Source organism: Ceratotherium simum, chromosome 1, assembly GCF_057802395.1.
Source record: "Ceratotherium simum simum isolate JZ-2026a chromosome 1, ASM5780239v1, whole genome shotgun sequence".
In the NCBI taxonomy this organism is placed as follows: domain Eukaryota; kingdom Metazoa; phylum Chordata; class Mammalia; order Perissodactyla; family Rhinocerotidae; genus Ceratotherium; species Ceratotherium simum.
Genome location: NC_141900.1, coordinates 22,197,430 through 22,216,206, shown reverse-complemented (window position 1 = coordinate 22,216,206; position 18,777 = coordinate 22,197,430). Strand labels below are relative to the sequence as shown.

Genomic DNA, 18,777 nt, shown 5'->3' with positions numbered 1-18,777 from the left:
TCCTAACCTCATACTCAGTCTGTTTCTATCTCCTGTTGATTCTTCCTCCTAAATGTCTCAAATCTGCTCTCTTTGCTCCAGCCCTACTACCATCTCCCTGGCTCTAGCCCTAGTGAAGACCCTCATAACTTTTCACCTGGATTGCTGCTTTATAATCGGTCACTAGTTCATCCGTTATTCCCATGTCTATCTAGCAAATGAAGTGATCTTTTTAAAATGTCAATCTGACCATGTTACTGTCTAATTGACAATACTGAATGTCCTTCCATTGTCAAAAGGGCAGAGAACAAATTCCTCAATGTGGCCTCTGGGCCCTTCACGACCTGGCCCCTGCCTACCTCTCAAACATCATCTCTCACTACTCTCCTCACAATCAAGCCATACTCAACTGTGCAGATTTCCTTGATGCCACCATACTTTTAAACCTCTGTATCTTTGTTCAGCCTGTTTTTTTGGCTCACCACATACCCCTTCTCCCTCTCTTAGAAAAGGAGGTCTTCCCTGACCCTCTGAGGCAGGCTAAGTTTCTCTTCTTCTAGTTTCCCATAGGAGGAAGGGCCATGTCTGTTTTGTTCATTCCAGCATCCCTACCACCGATCACAAGGTAGTCAGAATAAATATTTCTTAACTAAATTAGTGTGATTCTAAGTGAAAACTCATTATTGAAAAGAATTGAGGGTGAATACAATTATTAGAAAATATAAGAAACTTTTTTTTCAAAATGCACAACTGGTCACATTTGATCTCTGGTGAATATCTGTAACATTCCCAGGTTTAAGTCCTGAATGTTAAGTCTAGAGTCAAATTTGCACTTCACCAGACCTACAATCCTGGCTGGTGTTTAGCTGCCCAAGTTGCCATCTGGGCTGACTCATTTTAATTTGACTGCGTGAGATTAGCTTCCACAGCTGTTGTAATACTGTATTGTCAGTCATTTGCCTTTTAAATCAGAGTTTAACTGATCTGGAACAAAGAAAACAACAACCTTTAGAAGATTTATTTTTCAATCTTTTAGCAGACAACAACTAGCATTCTTCTCCATAGATCTCCATTTACAGCTCTCTCAGATTGTGTATATTCTTTACTAGAAAATAAAAACAGTGAGTGGGACTTGAGGCTATATTCCTAAGTTTTAACTTGTCCACAATAGATAAAATTTTAATGTATGGTGTTTGAAAATAAAAACTGAGTTTTCCCCAAATGCTAAAAACTAGGATAAAGCATTTAAGCCTCACTCCATTCATTCAACAAATGTTCACCAGACACTTCAGGCTTGTGATGAGTGCTGTGGTAGAATTATATTTTGATGTATTTTATAATGTGCTTTGAGCCTCTGCTTCTTGTTACCCTGTGACCCTTCAGACAACAGCTGGGCATTCTACTTGTATGTGTCAGAGAAGGGTTTTTACAAAAGAACACAGGAGGAAAAAAAAATCCTAGGCCTTTAAGCTTCAAATCCTAACCCCTGAAAGACTTGGGGCATAACATTTTTAAAAACCATGTAATCAGTTGGAATTTTTTTTCTACCCCCAGATTAGATAAAGAATCTATGCAAAGAGAAAAGAAGAGGAGCAAAGAAAAGAAGAGGGGAGAGGATTAGAGGGGGAAGGAGAAGAGAAGGGAGAGAGGAGAGGAAGGGAGAGGAAAGGAGGGGAGGGGGAAATAGGAGGGGAAGGGAGAGCCAGAGGGAGGTAAAAGGAGATTCCAGGCAATCCCCCAGGCAAGGCCCTGTCCTAGACCTCCCTGGACTCTATTCAGCCACAGAGAAAGTTGGAACCTCCTGACACATTTGGGAATCTAAGAGTAAATGGGAACCCATCCCACCTTTCCCTGGTATTGTTGTGAAAAGCAAAAAGGCATCAGAGTTTTCCTGTGCTCATCATTGTATCAGCTAAGATCTAATGAGGAAAACAGGAACAACTCTATAACTGAGAAAATTTAATTGTGACAGGGAGTTGGCTACATAGGTGGTAGAGAAACTGAGAAGCCAAGTGGGATAATGACACAATCCAGAGATTAGCAGGAGCAGGAAGCCACTACTACCCCTGCTGGAAGGACAATGGGAAGAGATGGTATTATTGGAGCCCAGGGGCCAAGGTCTCCCAAGGAAGCTGGAACCACAGCAGGCCTGAGTAGGGGGATAGATCACAAAGGAAATGCAGATGATGATGACGATGCAAAGAAAGGTGGAGGAAAACCCTGGCCTCTCCCTTCTTCTGACCCCCCAATTGCTCATAAACACCTGACAAGCACCAAACCCAACTGGAATCTAGCTGACATGAGTCAGCCACTCTGTAGCAGAGTGAGAGAAGGGTGAGGCATGAGTCCGAGGGCAACTACACCCAGATGTGAGGGCAGGAAAATGTCTGTAGGAGATGTCTAGGACTATGGATCTAAGACAGTCTCACAGAGTCCCCATGCCCCAGTATGACCTAGAGGGGGCCATACCAAGGCACAAATGACAAGGTAGCCTGAAGACTTAAAGGGACCTTGGAGCTGGGACAAGGAAGACACATTAGGGATCTACCTGGATAGGAAACCAAAATTCAAATAGGCCCTCAGATGTCTCAGTTGATTCCAGGCTGGACAGCAGACAACATTAAGACCAGAGTTGACTCTACCATAATGAGTTGACTACATGTAACTACCCCCAACCCCACTCTCATACCACACTTAGATGACAGTTCAAGGAAGAGAAGAGGAAACCATCTAGCAGAATGGAGGCTGAATCTAAATTCACTCTTAGATAAAGAAAGAAAGAAACTAGACTGATGAACAGACACAGTCCTTCATCTAAAAGAGCCCACTGAATGCTTGAGAAGGATGGACACATAATACAGATATTAGTAATGCAGTGAGAAACAGAGAGAAACAGGTCATATTAAAGGATGCACTGGGGCTGGAGATGTACATACACAAGTTCCGGTACTTGCCTATAAGGTGAGGCTTCTCAGAGAAGGCCTCACAGAGAGGTGATATTTGACAAGCTTGAGGGATGATTAGGGATTTAGCAAGCAGATGGGGGAGAGATCCTTACCTCTGTTGTCTTCCTCTATCCCTCCTAACACACTGATTTTCAAGAGAAGCCAGGACATTCCTTATATAATACATTCCCTTAAAGTCTTTCAGAAACATGGCAAATCTCTCAGAGTTTATCTTTCTTTTCATTAGTAAATGGGGCAGTGCTGGAGTGATAGGATGGGTGTGACCTGAGTTTCAACTCTGATGAGCAGCATCAGCAGATTGCAGGAAAAGAGTTCCTTAAAATGTAAGGCCATTGATAAGGCCATTTTTAGACTTCAGTTTTGAACCAAAGACTGAGATCTCAAGGCACTCAAGGAATCTTATAGAATGTGCACTCCACAAGAAAAATGTACATAAGCCATCTAAAATATATTATCTCCATATTGACCAAACTTCTGTAATGAAACACATTTCAGATCTATCATATCAAGACCTTTCCTCAGAATACCGTATTTTGCCATTTTTTAAACAGAGAAACAAGACCATTGATTTACATATAACCGCATCTATCATTATTCCAGAAACAATATTCCTAAACTTGCCTTGTATAATCTAATAATTTAAGAAATAAAAATAATTGTTGTTCTCTCCTTTGTTTACAAATGGAAAATGATTATATTACAGGAAACACTAAAAGTCATTGAACGGTTTTGAACATTTTTTTTTTTTTACCTCATCAGAGATGTCTGTTCCGGAGAGATCTAGTGATACCAAGGAAAAGATGTTTACAATATATGCAATTCCTAGGTCAGTCAAATGTTCACAATTTCATAAACTCAAGTAGTTGCCAGAGGTAGGGAGTCAGGGGTAGGCAAAATGAGTGAAGGGAGTCAAAAGGTACAAACCTCCAGTTATAAAATAAGTTCATGGGGATATAATGTATAGCATGGCGACTATAGTTGATAATACAGGCATACCTCACACATATATGTGGGTATATATGTGTGTATGTATGTAGATATATGTGTATGTATGTATATATAAATTTATATTATAATCCAGGAGTCATCAAAACTCAATAGAAAACGATTTTCAGATAATGGTCCACATTAATTGGTTAATGCAGTTAGTCCCAAACCTGGTTGTGTGTCAAAAGCATCCATGTTGTTTTCTAAAAAATACACAAGCTGGGGTTCTATCCTGAAACATTCAGATTCAAGAGCTCTGGGGTTGGGCTTGGGCAGATGTAGTTTTATTCAGCTCCTCAGGTGATTCTGACACCCTGCAAATTTTCCTTTTAAATCATATATATTTTTTTAATTTACCTTTTTTTTACTGATTCCTAATTTAATTGTGTTGTAGTGAGAGAATATAATATAATACCAATAGTTTGAAAGTTGTGGGAACTTGCTTTAAAATTTTTCACACAGTCCATTTTTTAAAAGATTGATGTGTGGTTGAGAAAAATGTATATTCTTTGACTCTCAAACTTACTCTCTTATAGATGAATTTTTAAAATCTAATCTGATACTCTGATATTAAACCTTCTCTATCATTTCACCCTATGTTATACTCTCATATTTTTCATCTTTTTTTTAACTCTCCTGTCATTTCTTCAGTTATCTTCCAATTCTGTACTTCTCTCTTCAGTGAGTTCTAATCTGCTGATTAGAAATCCATTGAGTTCCTTCATTACAAAAACTATTGTATTTTTTATTTCTAAAAATTAGTTTTTTTCAAATAAATCTAGTTATTTTTATCATATTTTGTTGCCTGCTCATATTTCTTTTATTTTTCTTTTTGAGGAAGAGTGGCCGTGAGCTAACACCTGTTGCCAATCTTCCTCTTTTTTTTTTTTTTTCCTCCCTAAAGCCCCCAGTGCATAGTTGTATATCCTAGTCGTAGGTCCTTCTAGTTTGTCTATGTGGTGTGTGGGACACCACCTCAGCATGGCCTGATGAGCGGTGAGTAGGTCCGTGCCCAGGATCCAAACTGGGGAACCCCGGACTGCCAAAGCAGAATGTGCAAACGTAACCACTGCACCACCGGGCTGGCCCCGCCTGCTCATATTTCTGATTCCGTTATTTATTTCTTCAAACATTTCATTATAGTTACTTAATATTCTAAATCTGATAATTCTGATATCTGAATTGTTCGAAGGTCAATTTTACTTTGCTGTTTCTGGTGACTCTTTCTCATGGTGACTCATATCTTTGTACATTTGACAGTCTTTAATGGTGAGCACCTATTTCTTTGATCTTAATCTATGGGAATCTGGGAAGCCTAAATAGAAGATGCTTTCCTCCAGAGAAGCTTTGAGCTAACTTCTTCCTAGATCCTGGCTGCTACCTACCTGAGACCAATTTGTCCCCCTTGAAGAGGTCAAGACCATGTAGAAGTCTCAGGTTCTGCTTTCCTATCTTGAGTCTTGCTCAAATCTGATTCTCTCAATGGCAATGTTGAAATGAACATTTATGCTCAGAGCAGTTCTACCTTTTCTTTGCTTGCTATTCACTATTCATCTCAGAGAGTCCGTGCATTGAGAGGGTGGTGCAGAATTAGGATATTGGATGTTGGATATTTCTCTTACTCTTTGTGGCCTCAGCAACTTATTGAAAGTATGTTTCATCAGGATCTAAATTGTTTGTGACAAGGAATCCTTTGAAGTGTTTTGTCCATTATACTGCTGGAAGCAGAGAACCTCCATTTATTTTAAAATTGGTTAACCTGCAGAAGCCTGAGTGAAATGTAAGAATTAAATTTAATTTTATTTCACATATTAATACAGGTAGCATTAGCTGTTTTATACACACACACATATATATACATATGTACACACACATTGTGTGTGTATCTCTGTTCTCTATCCCTATGTAACAAATTAACCCAAACTTTGTGGCTTAAATGACAAATATTTATTATCTCCAAGTTCCTGGGTCTCAAGAATTTGGGAGTGGACTAGTTGAGCGGTTCTAGCCCAGAGTCTCTCATGAGCTTGCAATCAAGATGCCAGCTGGGACTTTAGTCATCTGAGGGTTTGACTGAGGCTGGAAGGTCTGCTTCTGAGCTCACTCATGTGGCTGCTGGCAGGAGGCCTCATTTCCCAATCCAGGTTTTTCCCATTTCAAATCTTGTGTTTCACCCCCCATCCACCCACCCAACCCATGGTGCCTCTCCATTTTAATAATAGAGAACATGGGTTAAGATTGTGTGTAGCTTATCTTACTACTCTGACTTATATTTTCCCAAATATTAGCTAACTTCATTGTGGATCAAATGCTATTTTGTTATCATCTGGCCCTAGAAGATTATAAGAAATCTACACAGGCAAGAGGCTGAGATATCCACTGGGGAAGATGTTTCAGCAAGAATTTGATCGTTGTCCACCTGAGAATACCAGGATAGACGCTCAATAGTAGCCCAGCTGAAGAAAGGGTTTCAGTAAGAACTCGCCATCTGTCCATCTGTGAGCAAATCCATACAGAGGAAACATCTAACCAGTACCCAAGGGGAAACACTTCAGTAAGATTAGTTCCTCATAAGCAAGTCAGAAAGTCTATTTGGAAAAAGACCTGTAACCGAACTAGCTGTGAGAATCCTCACTAGGAAAGGTAACCCATAAGTGTTCCTGTGAATTCATTTAATCTCACAAGGGCCCATGATTCCACATATCCTGTACTTTCTCCAACAATCTCTCTGCACCCCCATATAACCAGTCCAGGTTGCGGTGTCCTTTGTGTTACCACAGAACTCTGCCCTTACCTCACATTAACACTTACCTCCTGACTTTCATATTTACTCTACTAACCAATGAGCTCCTTGGGGAGAGGGCCTGGCACATTCTGGATGATCAATGTTTTTTGGATATATGACTGAATGACTCATTACCTTACACAGTTTGCCAAATTCGGTCTGGTCAGTTGTTTCAAAGGTGAAGGTGACTTGAGGCTACCATCTGTTATTCCCTTGCAGTCTGCCACGTATATATGACTAATATTTGGATAATTCTTGTCTATAAATTTGAAGCATGCATCAGTAATCCTTTTATTTCCTGCTTTAAAAAAAACAGAAAAGGGGCCAGCCCGGTGGCACAAGCCGTTAAGTGCGTGTGCTCCGCTGCAGCAGCCTGGGGTTCCCTGGTTCGGATCCTGGGTGCGCACCGACGCACTGCTTGGCAAGCCATGCTGTGGCGGCTTCCCATATAAAGTGGAGGAAGATGGGCATGGATGTTAGCCCAGGGCCAGTCTTCCTCAGCAAAAAAAGAGGAGGATTGGCAGATGTTAGCACAGGACTGATCTTCCTCACACACACAAAAAAAACCAGAAAAGACAAGTATTTTATTTGTAATGCCATAGAGTAAAAGTAAAAATGAATGCTGAACCACATTTTTAATAGCACAGACCTTCAAATCAGATCTTTCTGAGCTTACAAGTAGAATGAGCTTTGAAAGCACAGAGCTATGTGGTGCACCAGTGAAAACTATCGATGTAATATGAGGGCATTTTTTAACTAAAGCCTTTAGAAGAAACAAAGATGATTAAATTAAACACAGTGTATAGAACAAGCTTAGCAAAGTAGTGAAGTCATTTTTTTCTCTCAATATTTTCAGAAACAGACACATTAACTATTAAATTTTCCTAATTTCAAAGAAAATGGGACCTTTTTCAATACATTTTAGTACACTTACACTTGAGTAATGCACAGGAATCAGAATTAAATCATGTTATAAAAGTATGGGAAAACATGAGAAAACGGAATGTTGAAGAAAATCTCTACATTTAGAAGATTGACACATAGAACTAAACTTAAAATTTATGCTTACACTACAATATCATGAAACAAAAATATCCTGTGAAATAAAGTTTCTTAGGGTATTTAAGAATTCAAATGTTCAAATGTGTGTGCGTGTGTAAAGTTGTTTTTTTTTTGCTGGGAAAGACTCGCCCTGAGCTAACATCTATTGCCAATCTTCTTCTCTTTTTTTGCCCCTCCCCAAAGCCCCAGTACATAGTTTTATATTCTAGTTGTAAGTCCTTCTAGTTCTTCTATGTGAGCCACAGCTAAAGCATGGTAACTGATAGACGAGTGGTGTGGTTCCATGCCTGGGAACCAAACCCTGGCCACCAAAGCGGAGTGTGACCAACTTTTAACCACTAGGCCATCAGAGCTGGCTCACATGTAAATTTTTAAATGATTTTCTTTCTTACTGTAAAAAAACAGCTAAAGTGAAAAGTTCATTCATATTTTTCAATAATTCAGGCCACTAGAAAATGTGCCCATCTAATGGGACTGAGAAGAAAATGTACTTTCCAACCACCTACTTTTACACAGGTGTCCATCAGAGTTGGCATGTCATTGATGCTCAGATGCATAATTCCAGTGCAGCTGTTTGCAATGTTCTTGAAGCCTTGGACTGAAATCTGAATTGTACAAAGTAGGTGAAAATGATGGGAGAATCCATTAGCATGACATCTAATAAAACCCTAAGGTAGTAATAACCAAAGGTATGTCATGATTTTGCTGCTAAGTTTTAAAATTGAAACTATAAAATATAGCAGACAAAAGAGGGAAAGAATTTAGTCTTGATTTCTTTATTATTTAATTTTTTATAGGTATAGACTGTGAAATTATCACCACAATTAAGTCTAGTTAACTTATTATTTAATTTTTTTTTGAGGGAAAATTCACACAACATAAAATTAATCACTTAAGCCATTTAACCATTCATAATTTTATGCAACCACACCACAACCTCTATCTAGTTCCAAAAAATTTTTATCACCCTAAAAGGAAACCCTATACCTATTAAGCAGTTGCTCCCCATACTCACCTTCTCCTAGCCCCTGGCAATCACTAATCTGTGTTCTGTCTCTATGAATTTACCCATTCTAAATATTTCATATGAGTGGAATTATACAATATGTGGCTTTTTGTGTCTAGTTTCTTTTACTTAGCATATTTTTGAGATTCATCCATGGTGTAGCATGTATCAATACTTTATTCATTTTTATGGCTGAATAATATTTTACTGTATGGATATACTACAACTTGTTTATCTATTCATCTGTTGATGAATATTTGAGTTGTTTCCATCTTTTGGATATTTTGAATAGTCCTGCTATGAAAATGTGTGTACATCTACTTGTTTGAGTACTGGTTTTCAATTCTTTTGGGCACCTACCTAGGAAAGGAATTGCTGGGTCACATGATAATTCTATCTTTAACTCTTTAAGAAACCACCAAAATGTTTTCTACACTGGCTGCACCATTTTACGTGCCCACCAGCAATCTGTGAAAGTTCAGATTTCTCTACATCTTTGCCAACAATTATTTTCCATTTAAAAAAAAATTTCCTAGTGAGTTTGAAGTGGTACCGCATTTTGATGTTGATTTGCATCTCCCTATTGACTAATGATATTGAGCATCTTTTCATGTGCTTTTAGTCATTTGTATATCTTCTTTGGGGAAATGTCTATTCAAGTCCTTTACCTATTTTTTAATTGAGTTATCTTTTTGTTGTTGAGTTGTAAGAGTTCCTTATATATTCTGAATACTGGACCCTTAGATATATGATGCGCAAATTTTTTTTCCCATTCTTTAGGTTGTCTTTTCACCTTTTTAATAATGTTCTTTGATGCACAAGCTTTTAATTTTGATGAAGTTCAATTTATCTATTTTTTTCTTTTTTTGCTCATGCTTTTGGTGTCATATCTAAGAATCCATTATCAAATCCAAGGTCATGAAGATTTACCCTTGGTGTTTTCTTCTAAATTGTATCATTTTAGCTCTATATTTAGCTCATTGGTCCGTTTTGAGTTAATTTTCTTAAATGGTGTGAGCTAGGGGTTCAACTTCACTTTTTTGCATGCAGATATTCAGTTGCCGAGCACCAATTGTTGAGGAGAGTATTCTGTCTCCCATTGAATAGTCTTTCCATTATTGTCAAAAATCAATTGCCCATAAAAGTATAGATTTATTTCTGGACTCTCAATTCTATTTCATTGATCTATATGTCTATCCTTATGCCAATACCACACTGTTTTGATTACTGTAGCTTTGTAGTACTGATTTCTTTCTTTCAACTATCATTATCCACATTAACGGAAGCAGCAGTGGTGGCAAATGTTCAAAATAATGGCTGATTGAAAGATCAAATATATTTGCCTATGATGAATTACCTTAAAACAACTTGTTATTTAGGTTCCATTTCCTATAACAAATGGACATGGATGGGAAATCAGATGATGTTCAGATTCATGAATGGGAAACTGAGACTCCACCCAGGAACAGATAGCAGAGGGAACTCTTCCCCAGAGTAATCTCCACAATAGCCTAACAGGGAGAATGAGGAACAGCAGCTACAATGGATCTCTTGGGAGACCTTTGGAGACTTCATGTGAATCATCTTTCACTAAAGGTGACTTCTAAGGTTCTGTTGTTAGAGCCCCCACCTATTTGAAAAGGACTAGGCAAAAATTAGGGAACTGAGAGCCACATCCTCAAAACAACCAGAGCCCATCTCAAATGTCACTTCCTCAGGAAGTGTCCCTGACCCTTAGATTAGGCCAAGTTCTTGTTATACACTTACCGCCCCATGTAAGTATCACAAACGTAATTAAGTTAATTTTATATTAGTTGTTGAACTAACTTCCCTGTACTCCAGATCCCAGCAGGGTGCCTATAGCATCAAATGAGTAGATAATCAAGTAATATTATTACATGAATAAATGGAAGAATGTATGAATGAATTATGAGAACCATGTGTATTGGGTAGATTCTGCTGCCCAGCAGGCACCGACAGCGTGAACCCAGTCGAAGGCCAGGGGAAGCCCTTGAAAGCAGGAGCTGAGCATGCAAGGTTGAGTGGCTGCAAAAGCCAACCCCTTGGGTGAAAATATATTTGGTGCTATGATCTGAATGTTTGTGTCCCCCCAAAATCTGTATGTTGAAATCTTAAACCTCTAAGGTGATGGTATTAGGAGGTAGATCATTTGGGATGTAATGGTATCTGTACCATCATAGAAAAGGGCCCCAGAGAGATCTCTTGCCCCTTCCACCATGTGAGATTACAGCAAGAAGGCACTGTGATGAACCAGGAAGTAGACACTCCCCAGACACTGAATCTGCCAGAGCCCTGATCTTGGACTTCCCAGCCTCTAGAACTGTGAGAAATAAATGTGTTGTTTCTAAAGCTTGAACAATGTATCTATTTTGGCCCAGGAATTTCTTTGACAAAATTATCTTAAGGAAATAGAGTTGTACACAGAGATTTGTATACAAGAATGTTCATTGCAAAATTACATAACATTGACAAACTGACATCAAACTAAAATTCCAACAATTAGAAATGAATTAACTAAACTCTGGCTATTCCTATGATGGAATGTAATACAGTTACTACAAATAATTTTAGGAGAATAACTGAGATTATGATATAGTTTAAAGGAAAAAATCGGTCGTATAAAGCCTTGCTACTCAAAGTGTTGTCTGTAGACCAGCAGCATCGGTACTACCTGTAAGCTTATTAGAAATGCTGAATCTCAACCCACCACCTACTGACTCAGAGGCTGCACTTGATCAAATTCCCAGGTGATTCACACGCACATTATAGTCTGAGAAGTGCTAATCCAGAGGAAATGAGTGAGAAAAACAATGGAAAGTATTAATCAGGGTCCTCCAGAGAAACAGAACCAATAGGAAATAGAGAGAGATTTATTTCAAGGCACTGACTCATGCGATTGTGGGGCTGGCAAGTCCAAAATCTGTAGAGCAGGCTGGCAGGCTGGAAATTCAGGGAAGAGTTGAGGTTGCAGTCTTGAGTCTGAAATCTGCAGGCTGGAATTCAGGCAGGGTTTCTGTGTTGCAGTCTAGTTTGGGAAACCTCAGTCTTTGCTCCTAAGACCTTCAATTTATAAATGAAGCCCACCCACGTTATGGAGGGTAGTCTGCTTTACTCAAAGTCTACTGATTTAAATGTTTATCACATCTGAAAAAATACCTTTACAGCAACATCTAGACAGGTGTTTGACCAAACAACTGAGCACCATACCCTAGCCAAGTTGACACATAAAATTAACCATCAAAGTAGGAAATACACCAAAATATTAACAGTGATCATCTCTGAAGAGTCGATAATTTCTGTGTTTTTCCAAACTTTGTACAATAATCATGTATAATCAGAAAACTAGAAAGAGAAAAAGGCATCTTTTGCAAAAAGGCAGCATAAGGAAATCCTTGGGAGGCTTTTGAATCATCTTCTATGGACCTCTCCTTGCAGAGAGCTACCAACTACAGGTTGTAGGGAACTCTGCTTTTAGCTCTTTAACTACATTACCTTACTTTTCACAGTAGACATTAGTTGGACCCTCCTACTTAGAACTGTGTCTTTTCCCCTTTGTCTTAAGACCTGGACAAATCGGCCTGGCTCACCGAGTCCTTGCCTGACCCTTAGTATTGAGCCCTGTGTGGTGCATTCTGGCAACCTAGAGCTTCTAAACCTGAGCCAGTTCCCCTAAGACAAAAGATCTAGATGTTTCTTTCACATTGACAGTGCAGGAAGGAGTCCCTAGCAGTAGCATCTAGGCACCAGTCTAACTGTGGGTATAGAACAGAATACTAGTCTCCCAGAGGTAAAGCATAATGCCACTCTACAGCTCAGAGGCCTCAGTCCAATTTCCACTTCAGAGCATTTCATCCTAACATCCCACTAGGGCATCTACAGAAACATAGAACATGATTACTCACCACACAATCAAACACTAAAATTGGTAATTTACCCGATGCCAGAATATAGGAATGATATTCTTTACCTGCAAAGGTTATGGAACTGGATTGAGAAAAACAGCTAGGTCAAGGTGTGGGAGGCAGGCCCCCTCACATACTGCTAGTTGAGAGTGGAAGCTGTGATATCCTGTCTGGAAAGCTAATAGGCAATAGGCATCAAATGCTTAAAAAATGTTTACTATTTCGCCCAGTAATTCCCCACTAGAGATCTATCATCATCATTACTAACAGGTATTGAGTATTTTCTATGTGACAAGCCTTGTTCTAAGGGCTTTTCATGTAAAATGTCTTGTTACATTCTCCCAATGTATTTTTTTCATAAGGAAATAAAGATTCATGTAGAAGATATTTTATTGTAGGATTTATTATAATAAAAGAGAATTAGAAACTGCTAAGATGTCCATTAAAATTAAGATTTCAAACTATATTTAGTGACATAGAAAAATGCTTACAATATAATATTGTGTAAAAGTCAGGATTTGGAATTGACTATATATATTATTATGGTCTCGACTGTATTTTTAAGAGTATGTGTATGATATATAAATAGACAAAAAACCAGAAAGACATATTTCAAAATATTGCTTGTTATCTTTGAATGCTTGGATTATGGATGATTTTATTTTCTTTTATATAACTTGTGTGTTTTTAAAATTTTATTTAATGAACATATAATACTTTTGTAATCAGAAAAAAAATTAATAAAAAAGGAAAGAAAAAGTAAATTCAGTTCTCCTCCTCACACAGTAGGCTTCCAGTCACATCCTGGAGAATTCTAATGTGGGCTGGGAGTGGGCATCTACTGGGGACTTCTGCTCCAGGACATGGTCCCTTTAACTTATTGGAAAGCCAAGCCATTGGGAGATACCTGGCCTAAAAGTATTCTGTGTCCTGTTAGATCATTTCAAAGACTTCCTGGTAAAGTTCAGAAAAACATTTGTGGAATCCCTCTTTCCCCACTCCTTGGTTATGGACTGGAAGAAAAAGTTGCTGATCAGAAGACCCAGAATGTTCTATGAGACATCAAGATGAACTCAATGAGCCCAGGAGGATTTATAATAGCTACCATTTCGTAATACTTATTGTGTGCCAGATACTCCTTTAGGCAATTTTCATATACTGGTCTATACAATTCTCACAACCACCTATTGGGTAGGTATATTATTGTTTCCATTTTTACAGATGAGAAAAATGAGGCCCAGAGCAGTTAAGTAACATGTCCAAGGTCGTCTAGCTCATAAATAGTGGAGCCAGGATATGAATCTAGGCAGTCTGGTTCCTGAGTCTGTACTCTTAGTTATTAAACTACACTGTCTCTTAAGAAGATCAGCTTGTGTTACTGCATTTAGAAAGGAAGCAAAAGACTTTTCACCACTGGACTCCAGAGAAGGACGTGCTGCCTTGATCCTTTACTTTTTGATCCAGCTCCTAATGCTACTGTATTAATCAGGATTCTCCAGAGAAACAGAATCAATTGGAGATAGATGATAAATAGATGATAGATTGATTGATTGATTGATTGATTATAAGAAATTGACTCACACAATTATGGAGGCTAAAAAGTTCCAAGATCTGCAGTTGGTAAGCTGGAGACCCAGGAGAGCTGATATTGTTCCAGTGTGAGTCTGAAGGCAAGAGAAGACCAATGTCCTACCTTGAAGACAGTCAGAAAGAGGGAGTGAATTCTTCCTTACTCAGCCTTCAATAGATTGGATGAGGCCCACCCATGTTGGGGAGGGCAATCTGCTTTGCTCAGTCTACCTATTTAAATGTTAATCTCATCCAGAAACACCTTCACAGACACACCTAGAATAATGCTTAACCAACTGGGCACCCCGTGGCCCATTCAAGTTGACCCACAAAATTAACCATCACAACTACCTTGGAGACTTTGGACATTGATGTTTCCTAAGACTCATGGTTGATGCTGTTTGTTCCTGCCTGCTTTGTCTTGGCTGATCATCTGAGCTTGCCTGGCCACATTTTTATCCAGATCAACATCTTTGAGACCATCCACCCTATCTGGCACCACTAACTGCCTGAACCAGACATAATTAAAAAGAAAGCCTTAAGATCTTATTGTTGCCTTACATTGTCAAGTTAAAACAGAAACCCTCAAGCTCTTGAAGTTCCAATGCCAAGTATTTAATTAAGGAACTTCAGTTTCCTAAAGTTAAATAACTAAATTGGTAGGGGAAACATTCCAGTTTCTTAATGCATGTGTATAAGTATTATTTAACTTGTGTAGCTTTGTAAAAAACTCATGTTTTTCAACCTTGTCAGAGTTCTCACAGAGTGAATGTGATTACACCATGTTATGAAAAGGCTCAGCTCATAACCGACTCTGCACACATAATGATATAGTACAAAATGGCTGCAGGCAGGAACAGTAGGAGAGGCAGGCTATTCCAAGGAGCTTGGACTTCTCCTATAGACTGTGGTAGCCTCCAGGAGATGAGGAAACAGAGGCTCAGATCCCCTGATCAATTTTCCCCAGATTACAATTGGTGGAGCAAGAACACTGATGTTCAAACTCTTAACCCAGACTCCTTCTGATTAACATTCTTCAACAATAACATTGAGTTCAACTGTTCCATCCCAGCTTCCAGAGTTCTTCAAACCTAGCTGCTCCAGCCAGAACGACATCTCACTTCTCTAATACTCAGTGGACCTCTCTGCTCTTTGTCTGACCTTGTACCTCGCCCTGCTTCTTTCTCTTTTCATCTAATCAAGCCTTGATTATTCTTCAAGTTCCAATGACTCCAGCCCTACCTACTACTTTCCCTTACAAGTCTGTAACTCTTTATTTTAGCTCATAATTCTTTCCTATAATCTGTGCATGTCTTTTTCCCCCCAAAGAGATGATCTTATACTCTTTTTTAACTTCTTGCTTGGACAACTATTAGGGACTGAATGAATTAAATATAGGAGTAAGATAAATAAAGTCTGGGAAAGAGTACAGAATTTGGCTACAGACAAGACTGAAAATGATTCCAAGTTGAAGGTAAAGCACAAGCAAAGGCAAAGCAGTGGGAGCACTGGACTTGGATGAAGTGGCAAGATCACCCTTGGGATGAATAAGAGAAATTTAGTGGGTAAGGAGGGAGGGAAAGCTAATGGAAGATCCATAAGGCAAGAATGAGGTATTTTGTATTGTACTGCCATGGATTCTTGAATAAATTTTCCATAAGTACTCCCAGAGAAAAGTCCAAGGGAGATGAGGGAACATTAAAAATCTGGAGAACAGAGGAGGAGAGAAGAATGCTGGACTTGGAGTCAGCAGAGCTGGATTTGAGTCTGGCTCTGCCTCTCTCACTTGTAACAAAAGGCACCTCAACCTCTCTTATGCTTAGTTTTCTCATCTGAAAAATAAGTATAAAATACCTATTTTTGGACATTCTTGAGAAAACAAAATAGGGTAATATATATAAAAATGGTTAGTTAGGACAATGTCTGGCATGTAATGTTGGGTATCAGTTTTCCTGTTACTGTTCTTCTGGGTACATTGTGTTCCCACAGGAAAATATTCAAGAACTAGAGGCAGAGGGCCTTGAGAGATCCTTCTAGTGTATCTTCTACATTGCAAACATAAAGAAACGGTATTCAGAGAAGTGTGATTTAAGAACTGTTTCCTTATCTATTCCTCACCTTGTGTCCCCAGTGCTGGACATAGTGTCCACACAGAGTGGGTGCTCCATAAGTGCTGAAAGAATGAACGAATGGGCTTGAGTCATACAGTCAGTGGCAGAGCCAAGGCTAGAGGCCACCTCTCCCAATTCTGACACACAACTCCAGGGATGGGAACAGTTGTTTTTTATAACACTTCTAAGTTCCTCCCCTTTATCTCAGACCCTAGTCCATTACCCTAGCACTAGTATCTCTAATAAAGGCTTCCCTTAAACAAACAAAAAAAGTTTTTCTCTCTTTCTGCCTTGGAAACAAGTTCATGACAAGATTTCATGAACAAAGGAAAAAATGACAGCAGTCATCAGCCACAGCTGGGTGATTCCTTGCACTGTAGCCAAAACTTGGTGTTATCAACTAATAAGACTGTATCCAGAAAAGGGGGGACAGGGAGACCTCTGAGAAGAGCTTTTTAGTTTTGTCCTGGCATGAAACGCTTAGTTCTCTACATAGTTTATTTTAGAATATCCAAAAAGATGCTTGGCTAATATTTTATGACTCAAATATTCCTGCCAGAATCTTTTAGGCCAACCAGCTATTAGTTGTCCTTTCTCTTCACTGAAATAATGGGGATATAAACCTGAAATTAAAAATTCATCTCTAAGGGATAAAGCAAAATAGTTTACCATGTTAAAATACCAGACCTCGCCACAGCTGATATCTGTGCATTTTCTATGTAGGATTCTTATAAAACTTGGGATCTGATCTCTCTTTGTTTAGTTGTGAGGTGATTTTGGCTTCAATTTTGACACCAACTGGAGCACTGCCACTCTGCTATTTGCTGGTTAAGCTCCCATTGGTGAGAAAGTTGAGGAAGTTGGCTGTACCGGTGGTGTTCCAATCTCAAGTCCCAGCAGACAGCTACCGATGCTGATGGGGGCAGAGAAGATTTGGTGATCACAGGAAAATGTCCTCCAGCTGCCTCTGGGTGGGTCTCAATCCATCAGCATGACAGGACAGAGCTGTCTGTGAAGGAAATGAGTTGTCAGGGGGCTATATGAAATGAAGACCAAAGTGCAGAGCACCAAGGACTAGCTCAGATCCCTCCTTGCTGCTCCAAGGTGGTAAAAAGAAGGAAAAGACTTAGCTCAGTGAGAATAACATCTCACCAAGCTTCCACTTTCCACTCCTTTACAACATTGTCTCTGAATCAGTTAGCTCAGCAACACAGAAAAGAGATATATGTAGGGCCCGACCCACGATAACAGCTAGGAATATCCATCTTAGGTAGACATGGCCCAAGTTGTGTTCCTGTACCATTTCCAGCTGTTTCTCTCATTCTAACAGCACTGTAACCAATGACTAATGGGTAATGTGATGACTTTAGACATATCCATATATCCTTCACAACCTCTTGGTGACCTCAAAGAAGCCTGGCTTAGCAAGCAGAATGAATTGTTGGAAAAATAGACAAAGATTTCTCCTGAAACATTGTGGAGCATTCTGTGTTATTGCATTCAAATGTGCCAAAAGCATCTTCAATAGCAACACTTCCTGGGGTCTGTGCTAAGAGGGCTTGACAGGCTTTCAGATATTGTGTCTTCGGTGGTGACAGGAAGAGAGGCCTACTCATTATCCCTTTCGAGGTCCTGCCAATCTGTCTTTGGATGATCCTGTACTTTCCAGTCTATATATTCTTCTTGGCCACCCCCTCTTCTATGTTCACTAACGTGCTTCTTCCAGGTAGCCACCCCAATCACTGCAGGTAGAGCTGCTTCTTCCTCTTACATGTCAGAGCACAAAAGACCATATCCCTCACTCTGCATTTTGTATCTTCTGCCTCATATAATAATTACCTGTGCACATGTCTAAATCCCTTGACATGGGACAGCATCTTAGCCATCATGTCCTTTACAGTACAGCCTGCTGCTTGGGGCAGAGTACGATGCAACAAAGGTTTGTTAATAGACCAAGTAGTTGTTGAATAAATTGTTTGTAAAATGTAAATTAGGATTAGTAGTTCCAAAGGGCGGGGCTAGTCAATATGGTCATTTGTTAAAGATTGCCATACTTATCTAAAAACATTGGACAGCTAAACATGAAAAAAAAAGTTTCATTTTCCAGTGTGAGTGAGGAACCAGAACACAAGATTAGTGAAGCTACAGATGCCAGGAAGGCAAGCATGCGTGCAGCGCTGTGTGCACTCACTGCACAATGACTCAGAGCTGTGATCTGCAGAAGCAAGCCGACCCTTCCTAAACTTCATCATTCTTGTCTAGAGTACACTATCTGGTTCTTTTCCTTACACAATGGCCAAATTACTCACAGCTTCCCCTGTGTTATAATGGAGCTTCAGCTCCCTTTCAACTGAGAGAATCACAACCATAATACTTTCTTCTTACAACA

At 39.2% G+C, this 18,777-nt stretch overlaps 2 protein-coding genes across 2 annotated transcripts in view; one reads left to right on the top strand and one right to left on the bottom strand.

Annotated features, from left to right (window-relative positions):
• FBXL13 (F-box and leucine rich repeat protein 13) overlaps positions 1-18,777 on the bottom strand; it is a 241,386-nt gene that overhangs the window by 50,654 nt on the left and 171,955 nt on the right. The window contains 5 exon segments of the mRNA XM_014794454.2: positions 3,697-3,808; positions 6,853-7,015; positions 7,367-7,420; positions 7,423-7,480; positions 8,286-8,384. Of these exon segments, the coding sequence (XP_014649940.2) occupies positions 3,697-3,808; positions 6,853-7,015; positions 7,367-7,420; positions 7,423-7,480; positions 8,286-8,384 (486 nt within the window).
• Positions 1-18,777, top strand: part of LRRC17 (leucine rich repeat containing 17) — an 86,294-nt gene that overhangs the window by 17,419 nt on the left and 50,098 nt on the right. The window lies entirely within an intron of this gene.